The 17,161-nt window shown below is 45.9% G+C and overlaps 1 protein-coding gene across 1 annotated transcript; it reads right to left on the minus strand.

Moving 5' to 3' along the window:
- Positions 1–949: 949 nt before the first annotated feature.
- Positions 950–16,139, minus strand: sidC (nonribosomal siderophore peptide synthase SidC; the record flags this gene model as incomplete). Its single annotated transcript, XM_057211485.1, has 8 exons — positions 950–1,102; positions 1,219–5,897; positions 5,948–7,976; positions 8,026–9,225; positions 9,275–11,668; positions 11,728–11,912; positions 11,966–12,214; positions 12,266–16,139. 8 exons carry the CDS (start codon positions 16,137–16,139, stop codon positions 950–952), a joined length of 14,763 nt encoding a protein of 4,920 aa, XP_057061028.1.
- Positions 16,140–17,161: the final 1,022 nt, after the last annotated feature.

Below are 17,161 nucleotides of genomic sequence, written 5' to 3' on the forward strand. Positions count from 1 at the left end.
AGAGCCGATTATATAAGCAGAAAAAAGTTATGTGATTGGCTGATGAGATTTAGCGGAAGAGACGCGTCGTGAACATAAACAAATAAATCATAATAATAGACCTTCACATCCGATCTCTAACATAGAATATCACTTCCGAGGTAGCTGGTTGTTTCAAATCTGAATGAAATGGATTTTTCATTTGGGCTTAAACAGGTCTTCTTTTATAAAGTATCATGTAAGAGGGCCAGAATAGAAGATGACGCCTAATTAGGTCGATATCAAAATAAATAAATAAAGATATCATGCAGGAAAACTCTAGCATAGTACTTAATAATACTTAATACTTGATACCGATCTTACCGATAGGCTCCACGAGATTTCCCCTTGCATTTTTTTTTGTTTATTCTGATCTTACGACACTGTTCTTTTCATCTGATCCATCATATGGTACTGTTCACCATACGAAATACTACGGGGTACACACCACTTTGGGTACTATACAGTCAACAGTGGCAAATATCCCCATAGCAATCAAATGATTTCCATTTTCCCGCTTGATATTCAATTAGGACAACTTTGTCTTCAATTGCCCAACTGACAAAATTTGCCCCTTTTGCTGCCTGATATTCAACCATTCTGGTGGAGAATGTCAGGATCCGCCCGTGCCGTCCCGTTCGATGTACGAGTACGGAGTGCGGAAGTACCCCTCTCGTTCTATGTATGCAATACTTACTCGCATTACCCCCTAAGACTCGACAACGAAATGGAACACATCCGAACTTCAAAAGTACTGGAAAAGAAATATATGCATGGAAAAGGGGACACTTCACTTTTGGTCTCCAATTCCTATAGTTGACTGGATCAAAACAAGAAAAAAGAAACGAGAATTGAATCAAAACAATGGATCTTCATGCAGTCTGAGCAAAGAAGAACGAGCCGCCCCTCCAGACCCATGAATTAAAGATTCTTATGCTATGTCCTTATATGTCAAGGACATCATTTCCTCCTTCACAGCCTCGATGATCTTCTCGGAGATTTCGCCGTCAAGTAGACTCTCTGGAGCAAAAAGTCCGAAATCCAACCCCTCCTCTCGGATAGCTGCCTCAACGTCGATCGTAGGCTATAGAAATTAAGTTAGTACCTGATACTAGTGCCTTATACTGACAAGGGGTAGAGACTAGATTTGCAGGATTTGCAGGATTGACAGGATTTGCGGGTCCGGAATAGTTCGCTTACCCAAAAGACTCCCTCAATAGCCGCCGTTGAAGCGGCAACCTGGCTCACTTGCGTGGAAGTGGATTGACCTGCACTGTCACCGTTACGCATAAACCCAGTGGCGTCGTTTTTCGGACTGAATTGATTGAAATTTGCAACCTCCTCGCGCGGAATTGACTTCAATGTCACTTGCTCACTATCCGCACTACTACCTGTCGCTTTTTCTAATTCTGGCAGTCGCAGGAAGTTGATACAGGTGCTGATGTGTACGCCTGTCCAGAGTGCAATCTCTGCAAGGGACACGCTAGAGTGCGCGGCCATGCTGATTTCGTTGATCTCGTCTTGGATCTTATGGGCCATGGCGAAGAGTCCGTATGGGTCTTGGCTGTTTTTATTGTCGAGGCGCAGTGGGACAATGTTCACTGTCGGAGCAACCATCTCAGACAATTCTTCCATCACGTGAGATCGATTGGCGAGGTACAAGCCCACGACAAGAGGCTGTGTATCTACGACGATCTGGGCATGGACTCGAGCATATACCGCTAAGAAAATGGACTGGATACTAAGGCCCTGTGCTTTGGCGGCTATGTTCACTTGAGACATATTTGAAACTAAGCTCGGTCGGTAGTATTGTTGAATGGCACCAAAGACACCCGTACCTTGTTGCTCTTTGTGACGTGTTGAGATTTGGCCCAGGTAATTTTTCCAGAATTGTGATCGCATTTCCTCGGGCGATTGGATATGTTGGACTGCTACGAGCTGGGAGATATCATACACTCCGTATTTTGTTTTGGGCTGCGTGGGGCTGCAAAGCTGCGCAAGCCTCTGCATCATGGACGGAAGGCTGACGGCGTCATAGAGTGCATGGTGAATCTTCAAGGTAATCGCCGTTCCCTCTTCAGTTTGGCAGGCATGCAGTGCAACCGGCACTGTACCCATGTTTTGTCTGACACTCGTTGCGACAGCTTGGCTCTGGAGATATTCATGCCAATGGACAGGATTCTGGACAGATTTCATCACAAATTGGATATATGGCAGAGATGATCTAACCTGGGTAGGAATAAAAGCTGTTCGGAGGATTGGTGTTTGATCCTGAAGAAGTAACCATGCGTTATCAAGGACCTCCTGGCTCAATTGAGTTGAGGCCAAGAAGGAGAATTTCGAATAGAATACTTCTGGATTCAAGGTATGCATGGCCAAAAAGTATATCTGTCCGGCAGTAGCAGGAAAGACACTTTGAACGTTTTCCAAGTTGACACCATGGGCTTGAAGCAGTGAAGTGGCATCGATTGTTTTGGGCATCGAGTCTTCCAGGGCTTTGGAAATCTCGGTCTGTGTCAATTCTTCAGGGGTCATGTTTGCTGCGTTGGCCATCTTCTCGATTGTTCCTGCTCTAAGCATATCGCTGACGGCCAACTTGACAGATTGTTTCTTCAGGAGAGCAGCAACCTTGATGGCACTGATGCTATCTAATCCAAGCTGGAATATTGTGGCGTCTTTGCTGATTAAATCCTCTGGTACTCCGGAGACAATGGAAAGAATATTCCGGATCGTCAACTCGATAGATGACCACTCTTCAGTACTACTCGTGACTGGCGCGCCAGTGACATCTTGCACTGTGTTATTTTGAAGAACCAAGTACCCAGAAACATTCATGGAGTCCCCGATAACGTCGACAGTTTGTTGAGTTGGCTCATTAACGATCGATGCCAAAACTAGTGCCATGTGCTCCAACAACTCAAGAGTGCCTTCTTCTCCAAGAACACTTGCACGACAAGCTACCCTTCCCACGAGATTTTCACCAGCACCTTCAACCTCAGCACAGACTGGATAATCAACATCGGATGCTCCCCCAGTAGACTTATACAAGCATGGCACTGTATCAGCTACCAGCTGGCTCTTCTGGTAAATGAAAAGAGTATCAAATAATTTCCCAGATACCGCGTCAGGTCGAGCTCGACGTAGCGGGAAATGCTGATGCTCTGAAATTCCCAACAATGTCTCTTGAACGTATTTCACAAGCTCCAATCGAGTACCGTGAAGAATGACACGCATGGCTACAGTGTTCATAGTCGGAAACATCACATGCTCGGAATCCACCATATTTCGACCAGAAAGAACAAGGCCGAAAACAACATCCAACTTGTTGACATACGATGCTAGGATGAGAGACCAGCAGGTGACTAGCAGTGCCTGTATAGTGATACCGTGGCGCTTGCAGAAAGACTCGGCCTTCACAAACGATATTGAAAGAGTTCTTTCTGCGCGGTAAACTACCGTGGACTTGGCATCTAAATGAGTTCTTGCTGGGAAAGTTGCAGGTGTACAATGGGATAGCGTAGCGCGCCAGAATTTGAGCGCTCGTTCGCCAGACGATGCAAGTATTTGCTCTAAAATTGCGTCGGGGGCCGGACGAGTACAGTGTTCTCCCATGTAAGATTTTGCCACATCGCCATGAAGTAAATTGATTGACCAGCCATCGTAAAGAGAATGTGCAATTGATAGGACGAGATAGCGAACATTTTCATCCAGCACTGTCGTGATAGTCAGTAGAGGGCAATTCTTCAGATCTGAAGCGGCTCTTTTGCGCTGTAGCTCGATGACAGAATCAACAGGAGATCCATGCAAGTGTACAGTCTGAAGATCAAATGTGTCCTCGCTATGAATAACCTGGGCGTAAGAGGTTGGGATGGCCGGATCCCAAACTTCAACAAATGATGTGCGAAGGATCGGATGGGCTGTGACAACAGTTTTCCATGCTTCTTGAAGCTTGAGCAGATCCACATGAGGTTCTAGCTCCAGAATCTCGTGATTATAGTAATTTATATACCCAGAAGAGGTCATTTCTGCCACCATCGCTTCCTGAATTGGAGTAGCGGGGATAACACGAGTGGTTGATGGAGGGGAAAGTCCTTCCCGTTCAAGGAAACTTGTCAAGGCTGTCTCCATCTGATTAAGCAGCGGGTATGCCTCATTCTGTTCGGATTGGGTGGATTCCACTGGCTCACTGGCCTTGGACATTGCCTGTACATTGCGGCAACGCATGATTTTGCTTACTGGAAGCTTGACCCCCAGCTTGCTGAGTCTTGAAGACAATTTGATAGCATCGATACTGTCAAGTCCAACTTCGAAAATGGATGTGTTTTCACCGATCGACTGCGCATCTACCCCTGCAATGTTTGCAATGACATCTCGAATTTTGCAGACCAACGGAGTCCACTCGAATCCAGGCTCGCTCTTGGGAGGAGGGGCATTCGTGATATTTTTATTTTCGGCCAAATCGGTGTAAGACAGCTCATGATCCGGGTTCTGAGAGAAATCATAGAGGATCTGCTGGAAATTGGAAAGCATGCTCTTGGCATCTTTGGGAGGGATCACGCCTTCTTTGGTAGCAAGAGTTGCACAAAGAGAGGTATTGCCATTTCGTACAATCTCAAAAGCCAAAGGGTACTCGTGTTGTGCGTAAGAGTCCACTGAAGTCCATAACTTGCCTGCCGACGACTCACTATCCGTACTTTCACGTTGGAACACAAATAGAGACTCAACTAGCTCATTCGGACTCTTTTTCAGCCACTTTGCGATATCTCGTAAAGCAGTGTACTGGAAAGGCAGTGTGGATACGTGATACTCATGGCATCTCCTTGCAACTTCTGACCATGACTTGAGGCCTCGAAGCTGTACATCGCTTGGGATAGTGTTGAACAAAGGACCAACTATGTTGGCAATACCAGGAACATCAAGAGATCGACCAGAAGCAATTATTCCGATTGGTGGTACAAACTTGAAATATTCATGGAGGGTGAGTAGCCAGCATGTATGAAGGATGGCCTGGTCGGTAACATTGAGTGATTTCCGCAATTTGTCTAGGTGTTCAGTTGTATCAATGCGAATTTCGTGAACGGCCGACAAGCCGTAATTTTCCGGGTCCAGATTAGAGAGAGGTCGACTCTGACTGTTGGCAAGATGGTCTTTCCAAAATACTTCTGCTGCAGGGTCTTTGCAGAGAGGCCCCAGATGTAAAACGTCGAGGAAATTCGGTGCCTCTTCAGATGTGCTTTTCTGGTCAAAATAGGCGTCCGATACGAGATTGAGAAGAAGGTTCGAGCTGTTTCCATCGTAAAGAGCATGGAAAATGTTGAGGAACATTACATGCTTACATTCGAAATCATGGTTTTCGTCATACGTGATGATACCAACTTCCCATAACCGTGTAGATAGATCGCCGATCTGGGAAGCCCAGGCCTCGGCTTGCCTTGAATGCATGTCAAGTAATCCATCGTATCCGTTGACTCTGTACTGAAACCAAGGAATTTTGTCATTACTGAGTACGACTTGTGCGTAGCCATCAGGGGAAGGAGCGAAACGCGCTCGCAGCATTTGAACTTGATTCTGAACTTTCTGCCATGCTGCTTTCAATTTCCACAGATCGACGGATGAGGTTAGAGGAAACCTGAAAGTTGAGCAGTACAATGGTGTGTTGCTTGACAGGAAATGATATATGATACCTTCCTGGAGAGGCGTGCATGGTGCGATTTGCTCAATATTACTATCCGAAATGCCGAGACTTTCAATGACTGAGTGTGAATTCTTCTGTACAAACGCTTGGATAGCTTGCTTTGTATTTCGGTGCAGATCATCCTGTAAGTTCGATGGACCTGTGGATGTTTGCAACGCAGAGGCCATCCCCGCGATAGTAGGATCTTCACTGGTGTTAGTCACTATAATTGAGGCTAGATCAGTTTTTACTCACTTTTCATGACTAAAGATGGCTGAGCTTGGGTAAAGCCAGCTTCTCTGAGACTCCGGGAGAATGCAATGACTGAGATAGAGTCAAGACCCAGCTCATAAATGCTCGACCAGGAAGAAATGGACGAATCAGCGGACCCAACAAATTTGGCAAGAACTGATATAATTTCATTTTCTCGCACGTTTTTGACGCCTCGACGAGCACCTATAGATGTCAATTTTTGAATGTCCTCGATAGAAATCTCTTCATAGAGACTTTTCAGAACTTTCATATCAGCTTTGTTGTTCGCAGACAGTGGGAAACGGGTCATTGGTATGATGTGTGTTGGTACCATATAACCAGGAAGATGCGTATAGCAAGCAGCTTTGATTGTTGACAGCAACTCATGATCCTTTTCAGAGGCGGAAACCTCAAAAGGGGCCTTTTTGTCTGCATCTACACTGGTGATGAACGAGACGAGCTGGTCTTTGGATTGCTTGGGGTGTTTGATGACTAGTGTGGCAACTTCGTTCAGCTCAGGTGTTGATTGCTTGATTACTTCATTAATCTCGCCAATCTCAAGTCGCTGGCCACGCAGCTTGACTTGATCATCAATTCGGCCGAGAAACTGGAAACTGCCGTCATACAAAATTCTGACCAAGTCACCGGTCCGGTAGACGCGATCTCCATATTCAGACAGGTCTTGGAATCGTTCCCTTGTCAGCTCTGCTCGATTTAAATATCCCTTTCCAACAAGAGGGCCAGATACGCAAAGCTCGCCTAGACCACCACGTAAGACGGGAGTTGAAGTTCCAGGCCGGAAAACATACGAGCCCACGTTATCAAATTGAGGTCCGATGTTAGTTGGCTTGTCATTGGCGCGCATTCGAGGAAGCATGGTACATCCGATAGTGACTTCTGTTGGCCCATACCCGTTGTAGATAACTCCGTGCCTTCCCCAGTCGTCAAGAATCTCTTGCTTGAGCTGCTCTCCCCCAGTGATGAATACTCCGCGACACAATGAAGGAACTTCATCAGGGTGAACCAATTTTGCCAAGCTGGGCGTCAAGTCAATGTGTGTGATTTGAAGCTTTTGAATAGTACCAGGCAAATCTTCAAATAAAAGGTCTCTTGGACAGGATGTGACACAGATACCGACACTCCAACTCCAATACTGCTCGAGGACACTGACGTCGAAATGGAATGATGCAAATTGCAGCCATCGAGAATCTTCATCCCAATTCGGCGAGAAAAGTTTTTGGAATGCTAGCATTGCCTGTACCGCATTATTATGAGTGATCTCGCAGCCCTTTGGTGTTCCTGTAGTCCCTGATGTGTACAAGCAGTAACATGAGTCATCGGGACTGATCTCTCGTGGAAGTAAAGGCTGAGCAGACGAAAAATCACTGTAAAGACCAGCTTCATCAACAGCTTGTACTTCAACGCCGGATAGGCTGCTGAGCTCTTCTGTTCTCGATTGATTGCAAAACAGAATCGTAGAACCGGAATCCTCAATGATAAACTTCTTGCGCGAGATAGGGGCCATGGGATCGATGGCTAAGTATGAGCAGCCTGCTTTGAGTATACCTAGGATTGCAATGGAGGCTTCAGGACACTTGTCCAGACAAATGGCGACCATTCCACCTGGCCTGACGCCCTTATTTTGTAGATAGTGTGCAACTCGGTTGCCATCCTCGTTGAGTTCCCGATAGGACCAGGCCTTCTTTTCCACGCCCTTTGCAGAGATACTTGAAGCGAACTCAAATGCAAGTTTGTTTGGGATATTTTGGGCGTTATTTTCAACGAATTGATGTAATAGAGTAAAAGGACTGGAGATGACCTTCTCTTTTGCAGGTGTGACAGACAGCAACTGATCCCCAAGGAATAGGTAATTGTCTGAGTTGGAGTCTGGTGAGAGAACAGTCTGTTCAAGCAGCTTGTTGTACTGATTTAAGATTGTGGTGGCTTGAATCTCAGGGACAAGGTCACTTCTATAACTGAGACGGATTTCCAGATCCGACAAATGTGGAATCAACTCGATAGAAACGGGATACTGTAAAATATTAGCATTCAAAACACTAGAAGCCATGGGAATATCCTACATCAATTCTTGTGTCTTCTTCCACAACATCCCATGATGCAGAGCCCTTGTGTTGAGACGAGAACTTTTGGTAGACAAACAGAGTATCAAAGAGTGGCTCCTCACTTCCTAACCATTTTTGAATCTGTCCCAGAGAAGTGAATTGATTTTTAACCAGGGACGCATTTCTCGTCACTGCTCTGCTTAACAGTTCACGGTTCGTTTCCTCAATGTGGTGGGGTGATGGCATGGTAACCAGGCAAGGAAAAACAGCATCCTGGGCTGCTAAAGACAAACTTCTACCAGAAAGAACCACTCCAAATGTGACATTCTGTTCTCCGGTATATGCGGAAAGCAGTCTAGCCCATGCAACCTGGCCGGCTGCTTGGAGCGTCACTCCTATTTCTCTGCAGCGACTTTCCAGTGTTTCAAGAGACTGCGAGCATCGGATAGAGGATCCTAGCAGTTCTTTATTCTCTGTGCGAATAGGATTCAAATCTGGAAATTTGGATGGCTGAACTTCCGGAGCCAGTCCCTTCCAAAAACCATGCGTGGTCTCGCTTTGTTTGCGACTTTCAACCAAAATTGGTCCTAAGATTGCTGGAATGGAAACAGGCTTCGTGAGTGTTTTCCCCAGGTATGATTTTTCGACATCCGAAAAGATAAGTGCAAGAGATTGAGCATCGTAGAGCGCATGAAGGGCAGAGAAATGCATCATGGAGACTGTATCAGAAGTTCCGATGGTGATTTGCCAAGGAGGCCTGTGAATATTCTCGAAGATTTTCCGCTGTTGAGCTTTGATATCATCTGTGGTGGTATTATCGGTCTCGTGCCATGGTAGACCAATGGGTTCTTGATAGGTTATCATAGCGAACGGGTATTGCTTGTCCTGTAATTGAGCAAACCCAGTCCGTAGCATCTCATGTTGAGCCATGACTTTTGACCATGCTTCCTTGAGCAAAATTTTGTCCAGTGGCGCTGAAAAATTCAAGGCCATGCGGTTGAAGTAGAAGTCGCCCTGGGAGCGTGTATAGAGGGCCAGCATGCCATTCTGGACGGAAGTGCAAGGCCGTAAAGACTGTACGTTCTGCAAGGATATATTCAATTGCGCACACACGTTTGGCAAGTGCCGCTTCTCGAATGCATTGAAGTTGAATTCATCTTCTTTGACTCCCTGGGCGCTAGATTCAAGAAGAGATGCAATCTTCTCAATTGAAGCGGCCTAATCTCATTAGTTGCGAATAGCAGTAAAAGGGGTTGAGAGAACATACTTCAAGAATATCACCAGCGGGGATCTTGTAGCCCATCGAACGTAGCTTGCCGGAGATTTGAACGGCATTGATACTGTCCAAGCCTAGCTGGAAGAGAGTTGTATGCAGGGAAACAGTGTTTGGGTTGATTCCCGAAAAGTTACAGATAATTCCTCGGAGAAACTCTTCTTGGTCAGATAAAGCTCGTAAGTTCTGCTGAACGGTAGAGATTTGACGACCATTAGGTTTGGGAGTCTGGTTTTTTGCAAAAATGTGCGGAATATCTGCTTCAATTGACCTTCTGTCAGAAGCCTGTGCGGAAGGATATTGAAGGGTGTGTTCAACGAGATCAACAAAGCTTCGCGCAAGCCTCTTTACCACATCGCGAGACAGATAAGATGTCTGGAAGTGAATACAGAGATTGTATGTGTTATTAGCTTCATCAGGAAGTATTTCGCAGATGAGAGGAAAGCCCATGTTCCCTTCATCTTCAATAATCTCCCAATATTGTGAGTCAACTTCAGTGGTGCTCTGAAGAATGACCAACGTATCAAAGAGTTGAGAGCCTCCACGGAGAGCACGTCTCTGAATCTGACGAAGAGTGCTTAACTGGTGAGGTAAGATGTCGCTATTGTTTTTCTGCGATATCTTCATTATATCCGCGTTGGTTGAAGTGGGAGTAAGCTTGACACGGATCGGAAGCGTATTGAAGCAAGGCCCGACTATCTTGTCTGCACCCTTCAGAGGAATGGTTCGGCAGCTAAAAACATTACCGAAGCAGACATCTGACGAATCAGCATACAGGGACAGGAGCCTCGCCCATGCTGCGTGAAAGACGTTCAGTGGTGTCACAGAAAGATCCTTGCATTGTTGTTTGAATGTAGTCAGGGAGCTTTTCACTGTTGCTTGGGTTTTCTGAGAGGCAGACTGGTCAGCTATGCCATTGATATTCTCCGGGACTGAGAACAGGGTTGGCGAGACACCAGACAAGTATCGGTCCCAAAATTTGTCCGAAATAGTTGAGCTGGAGGAGACCATGTACTCGATGAATTTGTGGAAGGGTGTGACTTCGGGCAGTGCTTGAGCTGAAAGAGAAAGCTGAAGCTCATAGAGTAACTGCGATATTCCTTGGCCATCATACAGAGCATGGTGGATTGATAGCAGGAGATACGCGCTATGAGTGATATGATCGGTAAAAACGGTCAAAGAATACGGAAGCGTTCCACTGATTGGTGACTGATGCTCAAATTCTGACTTTCTCATCTGGACATCGTGGCTAAGGCCACTTGGAGATATTTCAACGGAGGACCACGGTAGTGTTGCACTCTCTAGAACAAACTGTGCATAGGTGAATCTTACATCATCGGTTGCTCTGAAGCAGGTTCTGAGGATGTCATGCCTCTGCAACATGTGGACCCATGCATTCTTCAACTCCCCAGCATCTGTATTCAATCGAAGCAGAATATGGTTGAAATAGGTTGAATGAAGGTCTGATTCTGCTGCCAGCATTGCTTCCTGTAACGGCGTACAGGCATAGACGCCTTGGACAGAAAGATTTTCAGAGTTTAACTCTGCCTCCATTCCAAGAAGCCATTCCTTATCAAAGACAGATGCGGGTGCCTCTTCGAGTATAGGTTCAGGCTTTTGAGACTGTTTGTTGTGTAAAGCAGCAGAAACAGAAGCTGCTAGCTGGGCAACAGAGCTTTGGCGCAGGATTGTCGATACGGGAAGTCTTCCACATCCAGATTCCTGCAGTTTTCGTGAGAAGGAAATGGCGGATAAGGAGTCAAGTCCTAGTTTATAGAACGAAGTGTGTCGCCGAATGATTTTCTCTTCGGCTCCAGTCACCGCTGAAAGGGCAGTTGCAATGATCTTCTCAACGTCTGTGAGAGTGCCATCGGAGTTTTCAGTCCCAATATTGCCAGAGAAAAGTTGCAATGTCTCAGGACTCAACTTTTTGATGTATCGCTGAATGGCTTCATAATCAGTTTTGTAGAAATCGGTCATGGGTATGTTGACAATCGGAACCAGGTGAGATGGGAGCTTAGAATGCGAGAACTTCGTGCCGAGTTCTTCAAAAAGCTCTGTGACTACTGAACTAAGGTTTTCATAGTCTTCAAGGTCTTGAACTTGTTTTGAAGGGACCCAGACTGTTACCAATTTGGGTTGGTTCGTGATCTCGTCGCTCAGAACTAGACTTAATGAGTCTTGAACCAGCTTAGACGAGACAAGAACAAGTTCAATCTCTTCCAAGTCCATAAACTTGGACATATTTTCTTGATGAGACCCTGAGAGTAGCACAATGGTATCATCTGAGAGGAATCGACCGTAGTCACCAGTCCTATAGACCCGACCAAATTGTGGATGATCTATGAATCCCGTTGTGGGTATCTTCAAGCCACGATTGTTATGGCCCTGTAACGAGAATAAGTTTGTTTCCAATAATATTCATGATTGCCCAAAAAACTGCTTACCTCTTGTTTTACACCAAAGCACAACTCTCCAACTGCGCCATGAGGTTGCAGAATGAACTCACTAGAGTCCCTGACAATCATGGCAGACGTATTCACAAGTGGCATGCCAATTCCTGCAAGGGAGGTTGATTCCTCGTAGTTTGAACGTAACATCCGGATACCAGCTAAGCCATGTGTTTTGTAGCCTATATCCAAGTTAGCTCCGAAGTTTCGATATCAGATTAAATTCTTTCAGTACCGTAGCAAAGGCCGTTGTTGGACCAGTCACGAAGGACTTTCGCATTCAAAGGTTCCCCAGATGTGAATAGGAACTGAACACTGGGAACACTCTTCGGGGTCAAAAGGGAAGCTAGTCTGAGTGGTAGACTCAGATGCGTTATCTCCATTTTATTGACGGTTTGCTGAAGGTTCTTTACAAATGACTCCTCTGATACAGAGCAAAGGGTTGAGCTAGTATGCCACGCGAGGAAAGTGTCAATGAAATAGTCTGCCTGAATGTTAGAATGGCATATACTCAGAGATATAGGGAGCTACTGACCGGCAGATACTCGTGGGAATGAATGGAGTATTTTAGACCCTAGGCCGCAAGAGAAAGAACTTGCAAGCACATGAACCTGGCTTTGCAGTTCCTGAGAGGAATAGTAAGCAGAATTCTCAGCACACACAATATGAAAATGGTCGTCATTCGTGATAAAATTGCTGTCGTGATAGTTGTCTAGATACTCGGGAAGATGAATTTGTTGAATTGATCCCAGAGCGGTCGATAGGTCTTCCTGGAATGCGGATGATGGGATAATGCAAAATTGTGCATCTGCAGAAGTCAACGCTATATGAATATTCTGTGCTGAAGTTTGAGAATTTAAAGGCAAGAGACCAGCCCCTATCTTGGCAACTGCCAGAATGGAAACATAGCAATCAATAGACTCGTCCAGAAGAATGGCAATCAAGTCGCCCGTTTTCGCACCTCTGTGTAGTAGGTGGTGTGCAAAGCAATTGGCTCTGGAGTTTAATCGGCCATAGGAGATGGTTTGGATCTCTGAGGTAGTAAAGTTCGAATCCTTTGGGGTGAGTACTTCAACAGCAGTGCGACTAGGTGCAGCGGAGGCAGCTTTTTCAACACCAGCTACAAGACCGGAAATATTTTGGTTTAGATTACTTGAATGGGAGACTGAAAGGATGGAAGGAGCGAGGTGACGACCGATCTCATCAATTGCCAGGTTGGGGCTCTCAATGAGAATACCTGCAACACAGTCGATCTGCTCGAGGAGCATCAAAGCCTGCTCATGAGGCAAAATAGCCTCTTGATAAGTCACCTTGGCAAGTATTTTGCCATTCCGAGGCTCAAAGTCTACCAAGAGTGCGAAATCCAAAAATTCCGCAGAGTCAACCTCGTGGAATGAAGTACTTTGAGGTCGATCAGACCAGATACTCTCTTGCCACACCAGGGCAGCATCGAAAAGGTTCTGATGTAGGTCGATGCCAGATATTTTCTTGATATCTTGGAGGGGTAGGCTACCGTGTTCAAGAGACTTGCGGTTCATGTTCTGAATCGCCAACAAAAGATCAGTAATATTTTGCATCCTGTCAAGATTCATACGCGTTGGGAGAGTTCGGATACAAGGACCTAGAACTGATTCTATCCCTTTGACTGGTATTGTCCGGCCTGAAAATACAGTTCCAAAAACAACGTCATCAGAACCAAGGTATGTTGAGAGAATATAGCAGAAAGCCGCTTGGAAGATGGTCTGCCGGCTGACTCTGAGACTTTGCGATACATTATTGAGCTTTTCGATGGGGACATCTAACACCCTAAGGGTCTCTCGTGTACCTTGGACCACGTCTGTCTTCCCATGGAACTTAGGGAAAGATGTAGCAGAGATTCCTTGAAGCTGATCACGCCAGAACAAGGAAGATTCGTCGGATAATTCACTCAACTTGTATTCAATGAAATATTTCGTCACTGCGTTGTATGCTGGTTTTGGCTGAACATTCTCCCCAGCCAGAAGATGATGGAGGTCTTCCAAGATCATTTGCCACGACCATCCATCATAGATGGAGTGGTGAATCTGGACAAGTGCTCGAAGACACTGGTCTGTCTCTTTCAACTGCACCTGGAGAGGATAAAGAAGGTCATTCTCAGCAATCATGGAGGAGTTATAGTCGAAAACATCGCGTGTTTGAATTAGCCGTTCGTCAACCTCCTTCCACGTAAAGCGGGCATAAGAATGATCTTTCAGACCGATCTCCACAAATCCAGATCTGAGCAAGGAATTTTGTTTCACAAGTTGGAAAAATGCATTCTGCAAAGCAGTAGACTTGATTGAAGACTCAAACTCCAGTTCGATCCAATTGCAGTATGCTTTTTGGTTCTTGACTGTTTCCAGAATCATGGCTTGTTGTATATGGCTACTTGGTTCAATCTCAGTAACCTGTGAGCCGATCCCCAAAGACTCTATTCTTGTAGCACCAGCATCTGTGACTAGCTGGTAAATCATCTGAAGCTCTGTTTCCGGGTCTTCGGTGGGCTGTGTGGCCTCCAATTCTTTGGCTAGTAGCCATATTTGCTCCACACAATCTGCATCCAGAACCTGAGCCACATCCAAACGAATTCCGGCCTCTAGAATATGGGAGGTTAGTCGAATAGCAGCAAGAGAGTCTAGGCCAGCTGCTGCTAGGCTCTCTGTCGAGTGAAGCTGACGATCAAGGACATCAGCCACACACAACGTAATTGTTTCTTCAAGCTCGTCCCTAAAGGGCTGCTGATCATCGGTCTGTGCAGAATCGTGGTGGCGAATAAATTCCGCCTCCAACGCTTTGCGATCAACTTTCCCAGAGGGCAGTTGAGGAAATTGAGTCACAAGGATAAATTCTCCCGGGACCATGAATCGAGGTAACCACTGGCGGCAGACATCTCGAAGTTCGCGATCGGTGGTCCCTTTGTCGCTGACCAGAACGAAAGCTGCCAAACTGCCACCTCCTACTATTGTGACAGAGCTCCGAACGCCGGGTGCTCGGCAGATGGCATGCTCGATTTCTCCAAGCTCTATCCGCTGACCACGAAGCTTCACTTGGCCACTAGAAATGCGGCCAAAGCATTCGATTTCGCCGGAGGGTAACATTAGAGCCTTGTCGCCTGTTCGATAAAGTCGACCGTATACAGGGTGCTCGATGAACGCCTTGGCGTTTTCATCAGGTCGATTAATGTATCCATCTGCTAGCTGTGAGCCACCGATGACAAGCTCGCCAATTTGACCTAGTGGAAGGACATCAAGCAGCTGTGTTGTAGAGCCATCATCGGATTCTAACGACATGATAAAGGCAGAAACAGTCTCGAAAGGCCTTCCGATCAAGTTGACTCGAGAGCTGGCTTGGAATTTTGTGGCCGCTGTACAGTGGATTGCTGCCTCTGTCGGGCCGTACATGCCATGAAGAATACCATCAGAGCTCTTTGACTGACCAAATTCATCTACAACGTGTTTGGTGAGCATTTCGCCGATAGTAAGCAGAACCCGTAAGCTGGGTGCTGCGGCACGGGTACGCAGTAACTCTCCCGCTACAGTTGGCGTTAGCTCAGCGGCATCAACCTTCATTGTAGTCATGACGTGGGAAATATCGAGAAGCATTTGCTCCCTGTCAGAACCAATCAGGGTCGCTCCACGCATTAGTGGAAAGAAGACCTCAAAAACAGAAACGTCAAAGGTTGGCGAGGCAAATTGCAGAAATCGAGTGAATGGGGGTATCAGGTCGTTGTGCGCCAGTAATGATTGGGTTGCAGCGAGATGAGAAATCCCGACGCCCTTTGGACGGCCGGTAGACCCAGATGTATACATTACATAGGCTAAGTTGGAGGAAGATATGTTCAAGGCTGGTGACGGGACTTCATCTGTCTCAATGTCCGTCACCAAACCGTCTGTATTGATCACAGCAATGTTATCATTCTGGGGGACTCTCGTCATCAATGCACCTTGAGTGATAACAACAGAGGCAGCCACGTCCTGCAGAATGAATTCTATCCGCTCTGGGGGTGCATCGATGTTCAAAGGACAGAATGCACCTCCTGCCATGAGGATTGCTACCCAGGTGATATATAACTCCAATGATTGAGGTAAGAGTACAGGAACAACGAAGTTTTCCGTCTTCTGTGAAGCATGGACAATCTGTGCTGCTAGCTTCGAAGATATCCGGCTCAAAGAATGATATGACAATGAGATAATGTCTCCATCCGCAGTCAAGAATTCAATAGCACTATAGGCATCATGTGATCCACTCAAGGCCAGCTCGTGAAGCAGCTGTGGTCCAGGCAATATAGAAGGTGATGGGTTCCAGACTGACATTACAGAATCAGACGATTTTACCTGTTCGTCCACCCGTGCCTCTTCCTGCTGGCTATGACGTTGAAAAGCGGTGTTCATCGTGAAGGATGCAGAGTACTCTTCTATGCGAGATTGGCAGGCCCAGGAAATGAAGATGAATCAGTCTGGCGAGTCGTAAATGAGCATAGCAAGTTTCAATACATCGAGTATCAGAAGCTAAATCTGCTAAGCAAGATGGTGACTGGAGAGTTTTCACTAGTCAGGCAACTCAGGTAACTCTCAGTGCATATACTGAGAGTTCTTATTTGGCAGTAACGTGAATAGCTCAGTCTTTAAGCAGGCTAGTTAGTAGTTAGTCACCTTGGGCAACATAAATATGAATATAAAGAGGGGCAAGTGAAAATATAGTGGATTTATAGATGATCTTAGTGCTGACCGAGACAAGCGCGAAAAACATGAAATCGGTGGATTATGTGGATTGCTTAGAGGCTTTTTCCCGTGTCAAGGTGTGGGTATAAGACTTTTGATCTCAGCAGCTTGGGCCCTAACTAGGCATAAAAATTAATGGAAATTAGTCTGCTGCTCGTCTTATTTCCTGTGGGTCTTTCAAACTGTATAGTTAGTGTGTTTTTAAATGGCTTAAAATTTCTGTTTTCTTCGAATGACGTATTCGTAAAAGTTCCAAAGTTGAACTATATTTCATACTTTTGGAAGTATAAGATATTTGACACCTATTTAGTTGCCTACCTAGTTACCTTCACGCCTGCCTATGCATAATTATCTGCTTTTCCCATTATTTAGCATTATGCGGAATCCATACGCTGCATGCAGGTGATCTCGATCCACTTGATAACCCCTCATTTTGAATTTTGTCTCAACCCCTCCAAGTAGTCAGTCCACCACCTGCGAATCTGGGCTCATCAAGACTTTTTTTTTTAATGGCTTGGGCATTGGCATTTAGTACCCAATCTTCAACTTAATTTCCCCGAGGTCGGCAGGCAGTTTACAGATCGAACTTCCATCTAGCCTATGATACCTAGGTAGATCTTGGTGTTGAACAACTCCAGGGCTGCGCAGAGGCCTCGATTAAATGGCACCATAGCTAGCAGGAGACTGCATGA

Source organism: Penicillium taxi, assembly GCF_028828555.1.
Source record: "Penicillium taxi strain IBT 34144 chromosome Unknown utg000005l_segment0_segment0, whole genome shotgun sequence".
NCBI classification, from domain to species: Eukaryota; Fungi; Ascomycota; class Eurotiomycetes; order Eurotiales; family Aspergillaceae; genus Penicillium; species Penicillium taxi.